The 18,213-nt window shown below is 42.2% G+C and overlaps 1 protein-coding gene across 1 annotated transcript in view; it reads right to left on the bottom strand.

The window, feature by feature from the left end:
- Positions 1-485: 485 nt before the first annotated feature.
- The window catches only part of DCLK3 (doublecortin like kinase 3), a 36,205-nt gene continuing 18,477 nt past the window's right edge, over positions 486-18,213 (bottom strand). The window contains exons 2-5 of the mRNA XM_048511473.1: positions 12,757-14,660; positions 6,483-6,615; positions 4,440-4,607; positions 486-2,738 (exon numbers count right to left, since the gene is read on the bottom strand). Of these exons, the coding sequence (XP_048367430.1) occupies positions 2,542-2,738; positions 4,440-4,607; positions 6,483-6,615; positions 12,757-14,660 (2,402 nt within the window). The 3' untranslated portion in view covers positions 486-2,541. The remainder of the gene's footprint in view (positions 2,739-4,439; positions 4,608-6,482; positions 6,616-12,756; positions 14,661-18,213) is intronic.

The following is an 18,213-nucleotide window of genomic DNA, read 5'->3' as shown; positions in this document are numbered from 1 at the left end:
CTCCTCCTCCTCTCACACTTGCCCCAGCTTTTCTCTAGGACAGAAGAGTCACAAGAGTGAAAGGAACTGAATCCTGCAGAAGTCTTCTGCTTTACATGCCATTGCCTGAAAACTCTTCTGACTTCAGTCCTGACCCCTGGTTGTGAAGGGCAGCTCCAAATACAAATTTTCCACCACACTGGGAAAGACAAATGGGCTGTTCTCATCCCATTAATTTTGGGCCCCAAAGTGTGACCTGCCCCATTTTTAATGAACACCAAGATTTGGTTGAAAAGACCTATGTTGTTAGCTACAATACATACTTTTGAATGCTTGTCCTATTAAAAGTAGCTGAGAAAACAAATCATGGGCACGGATGGTTAAAATCAGCATTGCTTTAAAACAACATATAGTTCATTTTATGTCTCCTACATTAGCCGAAGTAGATTTCTCATTGCTTTATCTTTCTATTCATTCCTCCCGCCCCCAAGAGAAAATTTAATAAATAAGAGGCAAAGACATTCCTGAGTTTTTATTTAATTCATTCTGCTTTTCAATATTACAACCCAGCCCAAGGGAAAAGATGCAGAAACCTGGCTGGCAATTTTTTTGTGTAGATAACCAATTTTTTTGTTTAGATAAAACACATTCTTCATTGAATGGCCATCAATGGAGGACAATCTACAACCCATAATGCAGAGTACAGTATTGTTTCTCATATATTTCTTCCTTAGGAGCAAGCAGAATTCTGCAGAAACTGAACTTGACGTGAGAACAAGAAATCTAAGATGTCTTGTTTTTGTTTGTCATAGTGAATATCATCCATCTAAAAAAAATCAAGGCCTCTTACAAGTTGTCAGTGCAAGGCCTGGACCATAGACAATCCACTGGACCAATCTAGACCAGGAGCCCTTAGGCCAGCATCAAAAATGGAAAATCTGGAGCCCAAAGATAGAAGAAGAAGACAGCGATCAAATGAGTCAGTTGGATAAAAGGCCAGACTTGCCATACTGAGACCATTCTTGACCACTTGGCCAAAAGGCTACCTGTTATGCAACTAATAGCAGTGACAGTTTTAGCCTGAGCCTACACTGTGCATTAACAGTTCACAAACTGCAGTTCCAACCTTTAACCATGAGGTTCCTAATTCAAGCCTGAAAAAGTTTGCAGACGTTTAGCAATCCCTACCCATCTTGTGTGCACAGCAACAGCATAATAAAACATGATGTCTTAAAGAAAGAATTCAGACTCAAGTTCTGATTTCTTAATATTGGAAGCAAAATTCAATGTTATCCCTCCCGTACACCAGGTAACATGATGAACCTGTTTACAGGGATGACCTAGCCTAACACCACGGCTTGGCTACACCAAGAGGGGCATTTATACTGGATTTTTTGTTTGTTTAAAACCACTACGGTTAGATCTTAATAGTACAATAGCCTACTATTGTTTCCTTCATTTCTATTACATTCTTTGAACAAAATATGTACATCTAAATACATTAGAAACAAGGCTTTGCATGTAGTATACAACACAGATACAAGATGTACCCTGCCCCCTCCATTCCTTATCAATAAAACATACATATATTTTAAACATACAAAGAAAACAGACCACCGAGATCGAATTCAACAGCCAGGATCCAAAGAACCATACAGTCAGTTCTGTATGCCACAGGCAAGCCAACTAAACCCTCCCCTTCCCACTGTGACTGACCCATCCATCTCATGGCAAACATTTTTGAAACTAAGTTGATTGTAAGAACTATATATTGTAGTCCTTGTAGGCAAGTAACCATGTTGAACTGCAGGGTATCTGGTGAAGGGAACTTTGACTCTCAAATGCTAGCTGGTCTTCAAGGTGTTACTTGAATCTTACTAATATAGAGTCTTGTGACACTAAGTTCAAAATCCCACTGGCCATTATTATACCCAAGCATCCCAGACTTACTTCAGTTAGCTCTCCTGATCCTGACCAAAACTGACAACATATAAAATGAAATAGTAACAGACTTCACTGGCAGTTGGACAAGGTCTTTGCAGTTTTTCGGCACATTTAGGATCTAATTTTTTAAGTGCCTCAGCAGTAACAAAGTATAGCCCTGGTCTTCAAAAAGGTGATAAAAGACAATGCACAAAAGCAGTCTTTGGGTGTGCACAGAAGAACCGAACAGCGGGAGTATGTATTTCACTATGAGATTGAGACCTGTTTCCTCCCATGTTGAGAACACCAATGATAGACAAAATGCTTAATGAACAGAGCGATGATCCAGTCAACGTCTTGCCCTGCCCTCCACATTTCTGGCAGGCCTTTGCAACAAAAATGCAGCATATATGTTTTCATACAAGGAAATATTTAATACTAGCCTTGTGACATCATGGGGAGTCTGGCAGCCAATCAGTGCTTTGCATAGTTGGCTTCAGCTTCAAACAGCTGAACTCGATCTTTAAAAGAAGATTCTATATCTGAATCCCTCCCCCCCCCAAAAAAAAAAAAACCCCAGAGGCTGAGCACTTGCACAGCGGACTCATTGCTCAAATGACATAAGATTGGACCCGCTCTTTATGAATCTTCACTGTTCACGTCTTTCTTGCGCTGACTCCGAAAGTGGCGCTCAAGATTGAGGGTCACCTCTCTCTGCAGGTTTCTGCTGCTATTTTTTCCAGCGGTCTGGATCCACAGATGCTGAAGAACCTGCTGTGCCGTGTAACGCTTTTGAGGATCCACCACAAGGAGTCTGCTTATCAGGTCTTTCGCAGCTATTTGGTACAAACACAAAAGCAGGAATTAGCATGGGGCTCGCTGCAGAAAGATTCTTAAACTGGAAGGGCATCGGAGCAGGCAAGCGACAGAAAACAGCAGTGTTATGATGGACTGTGATACAGACCCATGGTTTAAACAGTCAAAAGAAGCCAGATATGGAGCCTGTATGGGGAAAGGCTTGTAGAGACATCACAGCATAGGTTTCCGATGCCTATCCTCATTTTTACTTCAGAATCATTAAGTTAAATAATTAAGTGCTAAATGGTTTTAAAATCAGAGCATGACCTGGCAAAACAAGATGTTCATCTTCAAAAAAAATAGGCGGGGAAGGGTTTCACAAAAAAAGCATAGGACCAGTGGCAGAGTGATAATGGGGTGGGGTGCCCTGTCCCAGGCGCACGCCATTGGAGTCACATGGGGGCAGAAATCGCCCCCACACCCTTCCCCCCTCGCTCCGCCCCACCAGCCAGACCCCAGCGGCCAGAGCAGGCTATTTTTTCAGCCGGCTGAAATAAAGGAAGTGATCGGGGGTGGGCCTCCACAGGGGCGGGACTCCACAGGGGCGCCCACACACCCTCCACCTTCCCCCTCGCCCTGCCCCGCCCCGCCTGCCAGGCCCCGGCAGCTGGAGCAGGCTGCCAGCTGAAATAAAGTAAGTGGGCGGGGGTTTTCAAGAAATAATGTACAATAAATAAAACAATCTGAGGTGACTTTCACTTTACATCAATCCACTTTCTCACTCCTTTACATCTCTGAGACCATATTAAGATTTTACTCCATTTCGATTCTCTCCTTGTTTCTTCCTATTTCTTTGGCAATTCCGCACTTCATATAACACTATGTTTCACGCAGAACCTCTCTCTCTCAGGCCCCTTCCACCTGGGACAACAAACACTGGGATAGGATGCTAAAATAGCCCGTTTTGATGGGGGGACTTCGCACAGATCCTGCCTCCAAAATGAGTCTGCCCGGTGTTATTTTCCCCAACGCAGAGTTTTTGAAAACCACTAAACAAGTGAGTCTTTTTTAAAAATCCCAGGTTATAGACGCTCGCGAGCGAACAAACAGGCAGGAGGCGCTTTATTTCCCTCCCTTTTCCTTTTTAAAAAATTGTTGCGGCTTGCATCTGCATAGCTACACAGCTGAAGATGATCATATTGTGAGACATCAGCATGACTGTGGGTGTTCATTTGTGCATGCCTGAATATCTACACATGGGTGGGGAAAATTAAAAAAATTAACGCGACTCCATGCGACGGTGGAACAGCAACCCGGATTGTTTCCGTGGGCTCCAATCGCTGCCTGCACGGATGCATGTGAACACAAAAACAGGAAAACGGGTTCCTTTATCCCAATAGCAACGTGTTATGCAGTACAGACTGACTTTCCCATTTTAGCACAGACTCTTCACAGTCATTCTCCAGTTTCAACCAATCACCTTGGTCTCCCATCCTCCTTTCACCCCTCTTCCTTCTATCCCTTACCTCTAATTTTAACGAAACACACACACACATTTTAAATTGTTACAACTAGTATTTTTTTCTAAAGCAGGCAAAAAATTCTCCTTATCTGCATCCGCTGTGAACATCTGTACATTCTCAGTAGCAATAAGTCAAAAACATGTGGATACAGCAGTCAGGGGGATAACTGCAACTCAGGCTATGAACTCTTCAGTCAGTTTGTTTTTTGAAGCTTACCAGCTGAAATGTTGTCCCAGTACGGTGAGAGATATTCATAATGGCCAAGCTGTATGATTTGAAACAACTCCTCTTGATCTCGTTCATGACTCCGGAAAGGGGGAAAACCACAAAGCAAAATATAGAGTATAACACCAGTAGCCCACATGTCCACTTCTAGCCCATAGCCTAGGGGTAAAGAAAAATAAGTCCAGAAACTTTAAGATACACAAACAATTTGTATGAAATTGCTTATGCTGAAAGCTAAAAGACTAGACTCCAATGAATAATTAACCGTATTTTAAGCGGCATTAAGTCCTAGTCTAAATGATACATGTGTCATATGAAGTTTGGCGGCTTGCCATCTCAAGAATTTTGTGATCATTTCACATGATCTTAACCTGCAGCAATCTGAAGCTTTGCATTATGCTCACAGAGGACAAGACTTCTTAGTGTCAGCCACTGATTTCATTCTTAACCATCTGCAGTAATGGGGATTACCAAGCTATGTATGTGTCTGATTCTCCCTTGCCTTGGAAGCCCCCTGCTTGGGCTAAAGATGGACTGTTCTTGAGCTGGACTGTGGAGATCAGCATAAAAATGTTCTAAATAAATAACTAGTGGCTTCTACAACTTCATTTAAAAGACTAACGATTTCATTCATTCATTCATTCATTCATTCATTCATTCATTCATTGGTCCTATAGACCACCCTCCCCTAAAGGGCTCAGGGCAGTGAACAACCAATATAAAATACAACTTTAAAACACAATAAAAACTAATATAATTTAATTAAAATCAGGAACCATGTAACATCAGATGGTGTCAGCCCACCCCCTCCGCACCCTTGTGCCCACGGGAGGTCTGATGGAACAGAAGCGATGTTCTTATCCAGGCTGGCCAAATGCCTGGCGGAACAGGTCCGTCTTGCAGGCCCTGTGGAAACTCTGCAAGTCCCGAAGGGCCCTGGTCTCCCTTGGGAGCCTGTTCCACCAGGTTGGGGCCAGGGCTGTAAAGGCCCTGGCCCTTGTGGAGGCCAGCCTGATTGCTTTAGGGCCAGGGATCACCAGCAGGTCTTCCTCTGAAGAACAGAGGGGCCTGACAGGGCGATATGGGGAGAGGCGGTCCCTCAGGTATGCAGGTCCGAAGCCGTGAATGGCTTTAAAGGTCAAAAACAATACTTTAAACATGACCTGTTACTCGATCAGCAGCCAGTGCAGATGGTATAGGACCGGCGTTCCCGTAAGAAGCCTGGCTGCCGCATTCTGTACGAGTTTCGGTTTCCGGATCATGACTCATGAAACTATTTTTTAGTTTTTTACACCATGCAATGCATATTAATGTTTGCAACAGCCAACATATGGGGCAAATGCCAGACATTACATCATCAGCCAGGGACATGATAAGCATAAGCATAAGCATTTTATTGTCATTGTGCACGCACAATGAAATTTAACTTGGCTCCCCTAAAACCTTCTTCCACCCTCCAAAATAGTCCCAAACCTCTGCTGTACATGTAAACATTCAGAGGTCTTTGCTCATAGGCCTTTAACCTGCTGATCCTGCCTCTGCCAGAAGGCATATGATCCATTCATAAAGGGACCACCTGTTTACAATCTCTCTCTCTCTCTCTCTCTCTCACACACACACACACACACATACACACACACACACACTGCTCTTTCTCACTTACATACACAGTGTCTCATGCCCCCAGAGAGTGTGTGGCTTGCCCCACTGCTTAAAAGCCTACAGTTTTACATTGTACTTAAGACATTTAGGGTCAAAAACAACCTGTGACTTTGTGACTAACAGGGTTTTTCTCACTGAGTTCCAGTAAACAGTAAATCACATCTAGTAAATTAAAAAATCATGCAAGTCTGGTATTTTCTCCCATCAGATAAGACAGGATTCCACAACCCCTATTGCGCTACAATGAAAATTAACGAAATTTTGCAGTAGATACTTGTCAGAGAAATATTTGTATAATTAAAATATTTGTATAATTAAACAATTAACAAAGGTAACTGATGGATATAATCAGAGTTACAATGTAATATTCACCATTTTCAGCAAGTATTTCAGGGGCAACATAAGTTGGAGTTCCACACACAGTAAATATTGGCTTGGTCACCAGCTTTGCAAGACCAAAATCCGCTAGTTTCAATGTTGTTGTTTTATCTGGATTGCGTTGAACCTGCGCAGAGAGAAAAAGAATCCAGATTAAGTTGTGCAGTTTCCAAAATGAACACTTCTACATATTTATTGGACAACCAAGGGTGAGATCATCCTAAGAGCCTGTCAACGTGTTGCAAATAACCCTTTTCCACCAGACATCAGCTACACTAATGCAATGTCAAAGACTACTTGAACTTGCTGGGTTGCTAGCATGTTATGCTGCTACAGTAAATAAACTCTACAATCCTGATGTCTTCCCAAAAATTAACTGGATAAGCACCCATTCCAGGTAGGGTATTTAATGCATTTAATGTAATTATCATAGGTTAGGTATTACAGCATGTGTGGCATTCAAGTTCAGTATCGGACTTTCACTCCAATCCCCTTAGTCTAGTTTACTGTTCCCTGCCAGAGGTACAGACTTTAGTACAATAAAAGCCAAAATTTCTGTATTGGGCTTTGCCTGGGATTCTCTGCTTATGCTTCAGAAACCTTTCATGAATTGAAAAGCAGATTTGTTCGAGCACAAATTCCAATTTCTGATCAAGCTCAAACTTCTTGCTTCTCTTTGCATCTTGGGATTATTCCCAAGAAGCTGTGCTTAGCTAGATATTGACACCAACTCCCAGACCACAATCTTAGATGGGCTTTCACAAGGGCAACATGCAATTTACTTCCCTCATCTCTTCTTCAAGGGCGATTTGCCAGTATTCCGAAATCCAAACGACTGTGCTCATTTTGTTCAACCCACGAAGACTGGATTGAGCATATTCTGCTTATATGTCCAAAATTTGTGCCTCCCTTGTAGTTTTTGCTCAATAACAATGAGGTTCAAATAACTGTATCGGTCGCAAACTTCCTGTTGCATGTGTTGAAAAAACTTTGATTTGGTTATTTGTTCTCTGCCTGTATTAAACTTCCTGACTTTGTTAACACCTAATAAAGGTTATTGGAACTCTGAACTCTACTGGACTTCTCTATTGAAAAAGGACATTGAAGAACAAGGCTAGAACATACAACTGCCTGGGTCCTAGGAGATTAGCTTCAGTTGAAGTAGACGATATTGGCACAGATGAACCAATGGTCTAAATCAGTGATCAGCTCCCTTCAGCATGACAGACCACTTTGCTTAGCATTTAGGGCTTGTTTTCCACTCAAAATAGCAAGGCAAACTTATTTTTATACTCAGCTTTTCCCCAATAGGGACGCAAAACAGTTTATTGCATAAGTCTATCCTTCTACTACCTTACTCCCACAATACCTGTCCTGTGGGTTTGGGCTGAGACACCCTGACAGGGCCAAGGTCACGGCAAGTCCCTCAGGTGGTGGCAGTACCACTGGTATTCAGCTTGACCAGTGGCTTTGGCCATTCTCCCATCTTTTTTGCTGTCATTCCAACTTCTTCATAGGCAGATATGGTTTTTGAACATGGGCCAGAAGAATTGTCTATACCAGGGGTAGGGAACCTGCGGCTCTCCAGATGTTCAGGAACTACAATTCCCATCAGAACATCTGGCCATGAGAGCTGATAAATGGTTCCCTACCCCTGGTCTATACCTTTCTAAATAAGGCAGGCCTTTAGATCTTATGATGTACTGTGTAACAGCATGTGTTGTGTGCACACACATATATCATCTGGATAGCAAGACACTTAGTGACTTGAATGGTGCAGGTATTCCTCTGGCAAAATAACTGCAGCCTTACAGCAGCTGCATTTTCCTCTGCTATACCTACTGGCAACACAAGATGGCAACCCTATACCGTTATTTCATGACATCCCTGCAGCAGATGCTACAACATTACTGATATGTTAACTGGGCCACAGAAAACCAAGGGAACAGAAATAAAGATCATCTGTTACTATAGAAATTATTTTCTCTGCACATTCCTTCAAACTATAGACTATTCTAAGCATTCTATCTGTGGAGGAAGGTAAATTTTTTAAAAAGCATTTTTTGATCACTATTTGCACCGAAAGTGAGTATTTCCAGTTCCCACTAGAGGGCATGGACTGTTGATTACTCTCTCCATTAATATGTTCGACTACCTGTCTGTTTCCCAGGTATCTGGTAAAGTGAGCCATGACTCAGAAAGCTTGTAAACTTTGTTGGCCTCTAAAGAGCTCCTGCCTTCAAATGTTGTTCTGCCACTACAGATCAACACAGTTAACCACCCAAAACTACTTGTTTTCCATTGTGAAATGCTTTTATGCCACAGCTTTGTAAAGCCTGTTCGTACAACATCAGGTGCCAGATGGCCAGGAGGGGGCAGAGGAAAGATGTAAAGTTATTGTTATTAAACTTGAATGGAGGCAGTCCTAACTGGAAGAGCTGTTGGGTTCTCCACAAGCCTCTTAAGGCTCTTGAAATGCATGCCCTAAAACACCACGACCTTGACCAAATGAAATGTAATCCAATTAACAAGACTTCACCCTAATGAACCACTACCATGTTCAATTTTATGGCTCTCAGGCCATAAATTACAGAGAGGAAAACACAAGGTTCCCCATCAATTGTATAAACCACCAGGAGCAGCACAGAATCAGAGCTCCCTAACAAGCACAGCACATATATAAATCCCCATTTGCCACATTCACACTTTTTCTAAAAATCCGGTAAAGACATGCAAAAGAGGCTTTTGCAGAACAGCCATACATCCCGCAGACACGACATCAGGGAACTTACCTGGACTACCTGGGTCCTGCTAAAGTCTCCGTGTAGTGAATACCTTTTGGACTGTCCAAAGATTTAAGCAGCAGTACTCAACAAAGCAGCAGATTAGTCCCAGCTACTGGATATGTGATGCTCATAGATACACAGAGCGCTTAGGAAAAGTCCCAAAATTTGAAAGTGCCCTCCCAATTATTTTTCAGTATGGAGTGGGGCAGCCAAGTTTTCTGCACATTGTTAAAAATATTTTTGTGTGTGGGGAGACCAAAAGACAGGCCTGGGGTACAGGATACCACAGACAGGCATGCATAGGTGGAGAGATGTCCCATACCAAATTTAAGAATGGCTCAGGTAGGAAGAGAAAGGAAAAGAATGTGTTCTGACAACTGCCAGGCACCCTGGCAGCAGAAACAGGATTTGTTTGGGACGAGGAGAGGGAGAAGAAACAATACTGGCTTTCTGAGGAGATGAACTGTCTGCTGCTGCTGCTTCTTAATGGCCTGTTAGCCAACTTAGCACTGGTGACCTCGATAGATCTTAATCCCTAACAATGTCTACACTTCCATCTCCGTAAAGCCCCCGCTGTTACAGGAGCACATGCCTTTTTTACAGAGTATCTCAGAGTTGCCCTGTACCATTCACCCCAATTTCCACCAATCCAGCTTCCCTCAGGCTTTGCCATCCCCAGAGCTCTGGCCAGGAGCCAAAATGGCCTTCAAATGTTTGTCAATTCATGGGAATGTTTTCATACTGGCTGTCTGGAGTGAAAAGTGCTGAGACAAAGTTTTTGAAAAAACCCACAATTCAGTTGTTAAAACTGTTCTGTTGCTAACCTTGATGTATTTCATGTCAAAGGAGAGAAAAGGCCAATGTTTTATGCTGGTCAACAGGACAGACGTGATTATATTGACAGGTACGAATAAGAAAAGAAAAACAAGAAAAACAATTAAGTTTTGGACACATTGAGTTTGAGATGTAATGAGATATCCATACAGAAATATTTAAAATGTAGCTCCAAACATAGAACTGGATGCAGGGTGAAATATTACTGGCACCAGTACCTGTATAGCGGCAAATATTTCACCAAGACAGCATGCTTGAATCAAAACACTTTCTTCCATTATCAGAAAGTTATTTCCCATACCCACACGAGGTCATACCTCACTCACATTTCATTTGTCTCCATCCTCCTCCTGATGCCCTATTCAAGAAGACCCCGCCCTGTGCTTTCTTCCTGCCCCAGAGTACATCCATGGGAGTGAAAAGTTCTTCAGTTCTTCAGTCACAGTTCTTCAGAACTCTCTCAGCCCCACCTACCTCACAAGGTGTCTGTTGTGGGGAGAGGAGGGAAAGGAGCTTGTAGGCCACCTTGAGTCTCCTTACAGGTGGGGTATAAATCCAAACTCTCTTCTTCTTCTCCACCAACCCAGGTCCCCAACCACAGTTTTCTAAAATCTATTTAGGGCCCAAAGATGGCACAAACCTGCTACAGGGGAGTATGCTTAATGGAGAGAGCACCTGCTGAGATATAGGCAAAACCATGGTCTATCTGCTTTTTCTCTCTTTTGCCCTTTAAAAACCCACTCATTACTCATCAATATCAACTGGCATCCCCCCTCCTTCCAGGCTGGTTATGTTCTGGTGCAGAAAGCCTTCAGCCTGAGAGCTGTAAATCTGTTATTTATTGTATAATCTTGAAACTCGGATACTTAACATCAATCTCCTCAAGAAAGGAGATGAAAGAAATGTGGCTGTGGGTTGTGAAACAGATAAGTGGGAGGAAAAGAGATGCAGTCACTGTACTTTAGTATCGCAGCCAAACAGATGACAACAACAGGAATGAAAGAATGAGATGCCAAATCAGTATGACTGTGTGATATCCCATTGTCAGTCTGCCTGTGGTAGTTGGGATCAGGCCTCAACTATTATGATGCTATGAAACAGAAATCCTTCTCAGAAAGACAGAGCAGCACAGTAAAAGCTGCCTAACAGTCTGAGACGAGAAGTATTGTGATCTCCTGGCCTCAGGAAAATGGCTCCTGTGAGACATTGTGACTGAATACAGGAGAAAGTAGCATCAGTATTTATCTCTGCTTTATTTGATTCATTTACACTCTGCCTTTCTACCCAGTGGGGATCCAAAGAGGCTTACATTGTTTTCCTCTTCTCCATTTTACCCTGCCAACAACCTTGTGCTGTGGTGGCGAACCTTTGGCACTCCAGATGGACTACAATTCCCATCAGCCCCTGCCAGGATGGCCAATTGGTCATGCTGGCAGGGGCTGATGGGAATTGTAGTCCATAACATCTGGAGTGCCAAAGGTTCGCCACCACTGATCTAGTGAGACAGGTTAGGCTGAAAAAGTGTGCCTGGTCCAAGGTCATCAAGTAAGCTTTCAGGAACACGTTGGAATTCAAACCTGGGTCTCTCAGAGCCTAGCCCAACCCCACATTGGCTCAGAGCCTAGCCCAACCCCACATACCATAACATCTTAACAGGAACATAAGGAAACTGTCTTTTGATTGTGATTGGTTAGCTGCTTTGCTAGGAAAAGTCCAAGCGTTCGGTGACCTCTACCAACGAAGTTCATGTGGCTATGCGATGTTCATCATCTTGTACATTGATTCACCCGGCTCTTCATGAATATACCTTGTCAAGTTCATGAGAACACATGAAGTGGCCTCATGCTGATTCTGACTAATAGCATTATTCTAACTGGAACTACCTCTCTCAAGTCTCAGGCAAAGAGAGGTCTTTCACATCACTTTCACATCACCTGCTTCCTGATCCTTTAAACAGTCAATGTCAGGGATTGAAGAACAGATGCTCAGTCACAGCTCTAACACGTGCCTTTTCTGATATGTATTAATATTCAAGTCCAAAAAACAACAAGCAGGCCAGCAACTGATGGCTCAGAATACTCTTGGTAATTTTTTTCCCTTCTGTATTTTCATAGCAACACTTTTCTATGCTATTTTCTGGGCTATTCTAGCAGCTGTAGCACCACTACTAACAAATATATTTGATCATCAATATATCTTGTGGACATACCCTGTTTCTCTGAAAATAAGACATCCCCTGATAATAAGACGTAGTAGAGGTTTTGCTGAAGTGCTAAATATAAAACATCCCCCGAAAGTAAGACGTAGCAAAGTTTTTGTTTGGAAGCATGCCTGCCGAACAGAACACCAGAGAATGCAGCTGTGGAGCAGAAAAATAAGACATCCCCTGAAAATAAGACATAGCGCATCTTTGGGAGAAAAAATTAATATAAGACACTGTCTTATTTTCGGAGAAACACAGCATACAAAATGGAGGGGAGCGGAAGCTACTTTGGTCTTTATTGAAGAGGCAAAGTATAGATGAAGTAAAAGTAAAATGAAATAAATATACATACACGTAGACACATTTATACACATATGTTTTATCTCTTTTACCATATCTACATTTGTAAGAGACAAAAAGAAATAATACATTTTTTAATACTTACTAGAAGATTTTCTGGCTTGAGATCTCTATGGACAATGTTCTTTCCATGAATATAAACCAGAGCTCCACACAAATCAGTCATCATGAGAGCTGCATCGCGCTCGGTGAATTTCACACTCTGAATGATGGCATCGAACAGGTCCCCACCAGGGATATACTCCAGAATTAGATAGATCTCTGCCTCAGTTTCAAAGACTTCTATCAGGCTGACAATGTTGGGGTGTGTCAGACTCCTGATGATCACAATTTCATTTTCTAGCATGTCTTCCTTTCCTTTCAGTTTCGACTTGTCAACGATCTTCATGGCATAGTTCTGGCTGCTGCTGCGGTGATGGCACTCCATCACAACAGCAAAGTTGCCATCTCCAATGGTTTTGCCAATTTCATAGCACTTCTCCACGTCCGATCTGCTCTGAACATTATGTTTCAGACTCTTATTGCTGGTCCCGTTCTCTTCGTCTTTACCTTTGACTTCTCCCTCCCTTTCATGCCTTGCTTGTTCACCTTCTCCATGCCCCGCCTTCTCTTCTCCTCCAACCGTTTCCTCTTTTGATTTCCGTACCTCTTCCCTCTTCCCCTGGGTTTTTGGCAGTTTATCTGCATCCACTTCAGAACCCTTCAGCAACCAGCAGCTTTGATTCACTCTAGAACATTTTCTGTGCTCTTTTTTAAGTTCATAGCCATCTCCTACAATGGTGTGCTGATTTTCTATCGGCCTCATCTTTACCTTTCCTAATTCTTTGTCATGATTCTCATGGCTTTGTAGGGTTTGCTGCCTCTCAACACCCCTCTTGGGCTTCGGCAGCTCTTCGGGGCCGTGGTTTTGTGAGGCTGTCCACGTACTCAGACAACCAGCATCGCTCCACAGGGTTTCACATTCTTCTGCTGAGTTTTCAGACAATCTCCTGCAGCTTCGCAATTTCACAGTCTTATCCACGTGGTATCTTTGACACACTTTCATATTCATATCCCTGTTGTCAAATGGAAGATCAGCTGATCTCTCCTTCTGCAGTCTTTGCCGGAGTTGCCGTTCTCTTTGGCATTTCTCACATCTAACTATCATGTCCAAACTTTCCTCTGCTGTGCTTTCGGGATACCTCTCATGGTCAAAATACCTCTCCGTCTCTCTAGCTCTTCTTGAAGGCTTCGCACCTTGCTCTCCATTCCAGCTGTCTCTAGACCATTTCTTCTTGCTTCTCACCTTCTCCTCTTGCCTGGCCTTGGTTTGAGCTTTTACTTTGTGCTTGTTTATCAGTTTTGGTGACAAGGGTTCCATGAAGTTCTTGGCCACTATAGCCTCAAGGCCATTTTCTATTCTGGAAGCTTTTTCATATAACCTGTTCTTGGGCTTTTGAGGTTGTTCCCAGTTCTGTGTGGTTCCAGTAAGAGTAGTTTCAGCAGAAGGAGCATAAGGGTTTTCAGGATAAAGTTCTTGGATTGCCACTTCAAGGTTCTTCAAGGTTAGCTGCTCTTTCCCCATAGCTATGAATGCATCCCCTTCTCTAAAGAAGTCAGAAATGCTTCTGATTTCCCTTCCCTTTAAATTGTATAGTTTTCGCACACGGTCATTCTTCCAGCGGGGAAATCCCAGTGCTTCTGAGATATCAGCAATTAGCTGTTCAAACGACTGAACTGAACGCCGATTTAGAAGCAATGTTATCTTCCTCACTGTATGGCCACAAGGTTTGACAACAGTGACAATCCTCGGCTTCACTGGACTGTTCTCAGAGTGAATAGTATGGAAACCAGCCCGGGAGTTTGTAAACGGAGAATTGTAACAATTCGTACCAAAGAACGGCTTTCCAAAATGTCCACGGCCGATTGGTGGGCAAGTACCTTGTAGCCTCCTTTCAGTGATGCCTGCGCTTATACAATTTATGGTATGATCAAAAAATCCTTGTGGCTCTGCAGAAAAGAAAGAAAGCACATGAAAGATAACATTTTTTCCTCTTCACCATGAACCTCTAACTAACATTTCCTACATAGTGGATGAATAAAGTATGCACTCATGCACAAACACAGACATTGAAAACTACTGAGGGCAATGCTACTGGTCAGCTATTCTCCTCCGTGACATGGCTGTTTATACACTAATTTACACAACTGTTTTCTGTCCATTTTGGAACACAAGAATGTAGGGAAGAAATCCCACTGTACTGTACTTGTCACTTACCAAGAACATACCTAGATGTTATGAAAAACACAAAAGTACCATATATACTCAAGTATAAACCGGCTTTTTCAGCACATTTTAATGCTGAAAAGCCCCCCCCCCCCCCCCATGGCTTATACTCGAGTGAGGGTCCCAGTTTTGAAGGCTTTTAACTCTTGTGTTTTAGCTTGGTTGCTGATTCAGCTAAGGTTTTTGTACTTTTAAAGTTATTGTTGAGACCATATTGTTTTTGTTGACCCTCTTTTCCACTTACAGAGCTAGTTTACTGTTTTTCTTTGAAATAAATATTCAAAAAACATTTAACCTACTGATGCTTCAATTAATGTAATTTTATTGGTATCTATTTTTATTTTTGAAATTTACCAGTAGCTGCTGCATTTCCCACCCTGGGCTTATACTCGAGTCAATAGGTTTTCCCAGTTTTTTGTGGTAAAATTAGGTGCCTTGGCTTATATTCAGGTCAGCTTATACTCAAGTATATACGGTAAATGAGCCATCCAAAATAGCTATTAGGGAATGAAGTTACATAACCTTAAATTCTATTTCCAGGTACTCCTGCAAGTTTGAGTTTTTGTTTGAGTTGCTGCTATATTTAAAAAAACAATCAGAATGAGACATTTTTCAAAGGCAACAAATGGGTGTGGTTAATACTATCTGAGAGGGAATTTTGGATTTATTTCTCTCCAGGCCAGAGAAAATTTGTTAAACAAATTCAATCATGAATAAGCTCTCTTGCTTCATTGCGCTAAAAGTAAAATACAAAAACCTGTTAAATTTAAAAGAAACCAGAAAATCCAAGACACAGAATAGACCATACATACCAAGGTGGATATAATTTGATATCTGAAGCCATGGATGATTAACTTTAAAGGCCTCCTACAGAAGGAGATCGGTATCGTCATAGCAATAGGGATGTTTAGTTATATAGTTAGCAAATATTTCATTTGCTATTATCTCTATCCTAAACTAGTGCCTTAACAGTTAAATGGCTGAAGGGGAAACAAGCTGAAATTGAGTCAGGTGGAGGTACTGATGATACTAGAGGGCACTAGTATGTCAGATCTGAATGCAGTGATATATTTATCAAACTGGACAGAAAATTTTGAGGGGATGGTGGTTCTTGAACATAGCCTTGTTCTTTGAAGAGTAGGTTCGCATGGTGGCTAAGTGTTTATCATCTACACATCTTGTCCATCAATTGTCACCCATGAACTGGCCATTATGATTCATGCTGTAACCTCTAGGTTGGACTACTATAATGTACTTTATGGGGGGGGGTGGCCTTTAAAATCATCCCATAAACTTCAACTCAGGCAGAACACTAATTCTGCAGCAACGTCATTGATTACCTATTTGTTTCTGCACTCAATTTAAGATTCTAGTTCTTATCTGTAATGCTCTTTATTACCTACATGCCTGAAAGGCTGTCTCTACCACATGACTGCTTAGATCCTCACAAACATCACTCTGCCATTGTTCCAGGAATTATAATCCTCTGTAGCTAAATCTTCTTTTCTTAATGATGGGCACACAACACTATGGAACAGTCTCCCAGTGAGGAGGTGCACAGGGTCTTTGTTCATGGAAGTTGTGTAAAGCTGTTCTTTTGGGGGGGGGGGTGGAGAATTTCCTGAATATGGCTGCAGTGAAAGAATTCCTAGATCATTGGAACAGATAAGTTCTGTAACTTTCTCTAGCTTATCTTGCTGAATTACTATGTTTGTAATACTTGCTCTGTTAGGCCCCTTGAACAAAGCAAAGAGATGTGGAATACATTTTAAATAAATGAATCAAAAAATACAAAGCAGTCTTTTAGACTTTCTTCTTCCATCCATTGTCCACCTTATCTGAGAAAGGGCAGCAGTAAACAGCCACACAACCCATACTGGTGGCAGAATTATTTTTAGGAAACAATTTTGATACTAACGATAAACCAATCAAATCAGCAGCTGCACATTATTTCTGCTACACCACTCCTCTATTTCTTCAGCTGCTCCTCTGCAGCTGGAGCTGCCTCAACAACAACCTGCTGGTGGTCCCCGGCCTGAAAAGTATCCAGCTGTTCCCAAAAAGGAACTTGCAAGATTTATCTCAGTTCTTCATGGCCTGCAAGACAGAGCTATTTGTCCAGGTCCATAGTTGAGCACTAAAACTGAAACAACTAAATCAAACTGGGCACAGGGTGGAGGAAAAGGAAAGCACTCAGCATCAAACCAAGGTTTGGCATTTCATGAGAACCAGGCCAATGAGCAATAAACATAGAGATCTAGTGCTGAAAATTGGTCCCCTTAAACAGCAATCAGCTGTTAGAGCAGTAAGCTATTTTCCTCACACTTCCAGAAGAAAGATTTTTCTAGCCAAGGCTATGGAAGACTGGCAGCCTGATGCCTTGAGATAGACCTTTCACCTGCCCCACTTAAGATGAGCTCCATCTGAGAACTGTGCCAATTATTGCTTCCATTATATTGTACTGTACCACTGGTATGAATTAAATACTAAGCCACGTTGCTTGGCTTTCTCCTGAACAGTGTTTAGAAATACAATAAAGTGAAGTTAAGTGAAATAAAACAAAGAGCTGAAAAATTTTTGTCGAAGGCTTTCATGGCCAGATTTAACTGATTGTGGTAGATTTTCCAGGATGTATGGCTGTGGTCTAGTGGATCTTGTTCCTAACGTTTTGCCTGCATCTGTGGCTGGCATCTTCAGAGGTGCATCACAGAGGGAAGTCATTTACACACTGTGTCCAGTGAGAAGGGAATGTTTAGTGGGGTATATATTGTCCATGTCCCAGGGTGGAGAACCAATCAGCAAGTGTTTGGGTGGAACTTGTTATGCAAAGATGTGGTTGATAGTATTGTATTCTGGGTGGGGTTTATCAGTCCAGGGAGTGATTCACATTTTCATGCCCTGCAGCAGCAGCAGTATTGGTGAATGCAAATCCTGCGTTTGGGTCCACTGTTCATGAACCTCTGACAATGCCAGCCACAGATGCAGGTGAAACATTAGGAACAAGATCCACCAGACCACGGCCACACAGCCTGGAAAACCCACCAGAACCAGAGAGCTGAAACATTTTAACTAATAATGAATTTCAGGGAACTATGCTGAAACTGCAAGTACTAAGTATATCTCATCTGCATTTAACTTTCAGTTATAACTGCTTAAGGTACAACTGACAAAAAGCCACATCCCACCAAAGCTGAAATTAAAAAGATGCAGACTCAGTTCTCTATTTCAAGTACGCTGGTCAGCGACAATTAATATTTCTCCTTTGTACCTCCCAGT

This window comes from Sphaerodactylus townsendi, linkage group LG11 (genome assembly GCF_021028975.2).
Source record: "Sphaerodactylus townsendi isolate TG3544 linkage group LG11, MPM_Stown_v2.3, whole genome shotgun sequence".
Classification (NCBI taxonomy): Eukaryota; Metazoa; Chordata; class Lepidosauria; order Squamata; family Sphaerodactylidae; genus Sphaerodactylus; species Sphaerodactylus townsendi.
This window is presented reverse-complemented; position numbering and strand designations above follow the sequence as displayed.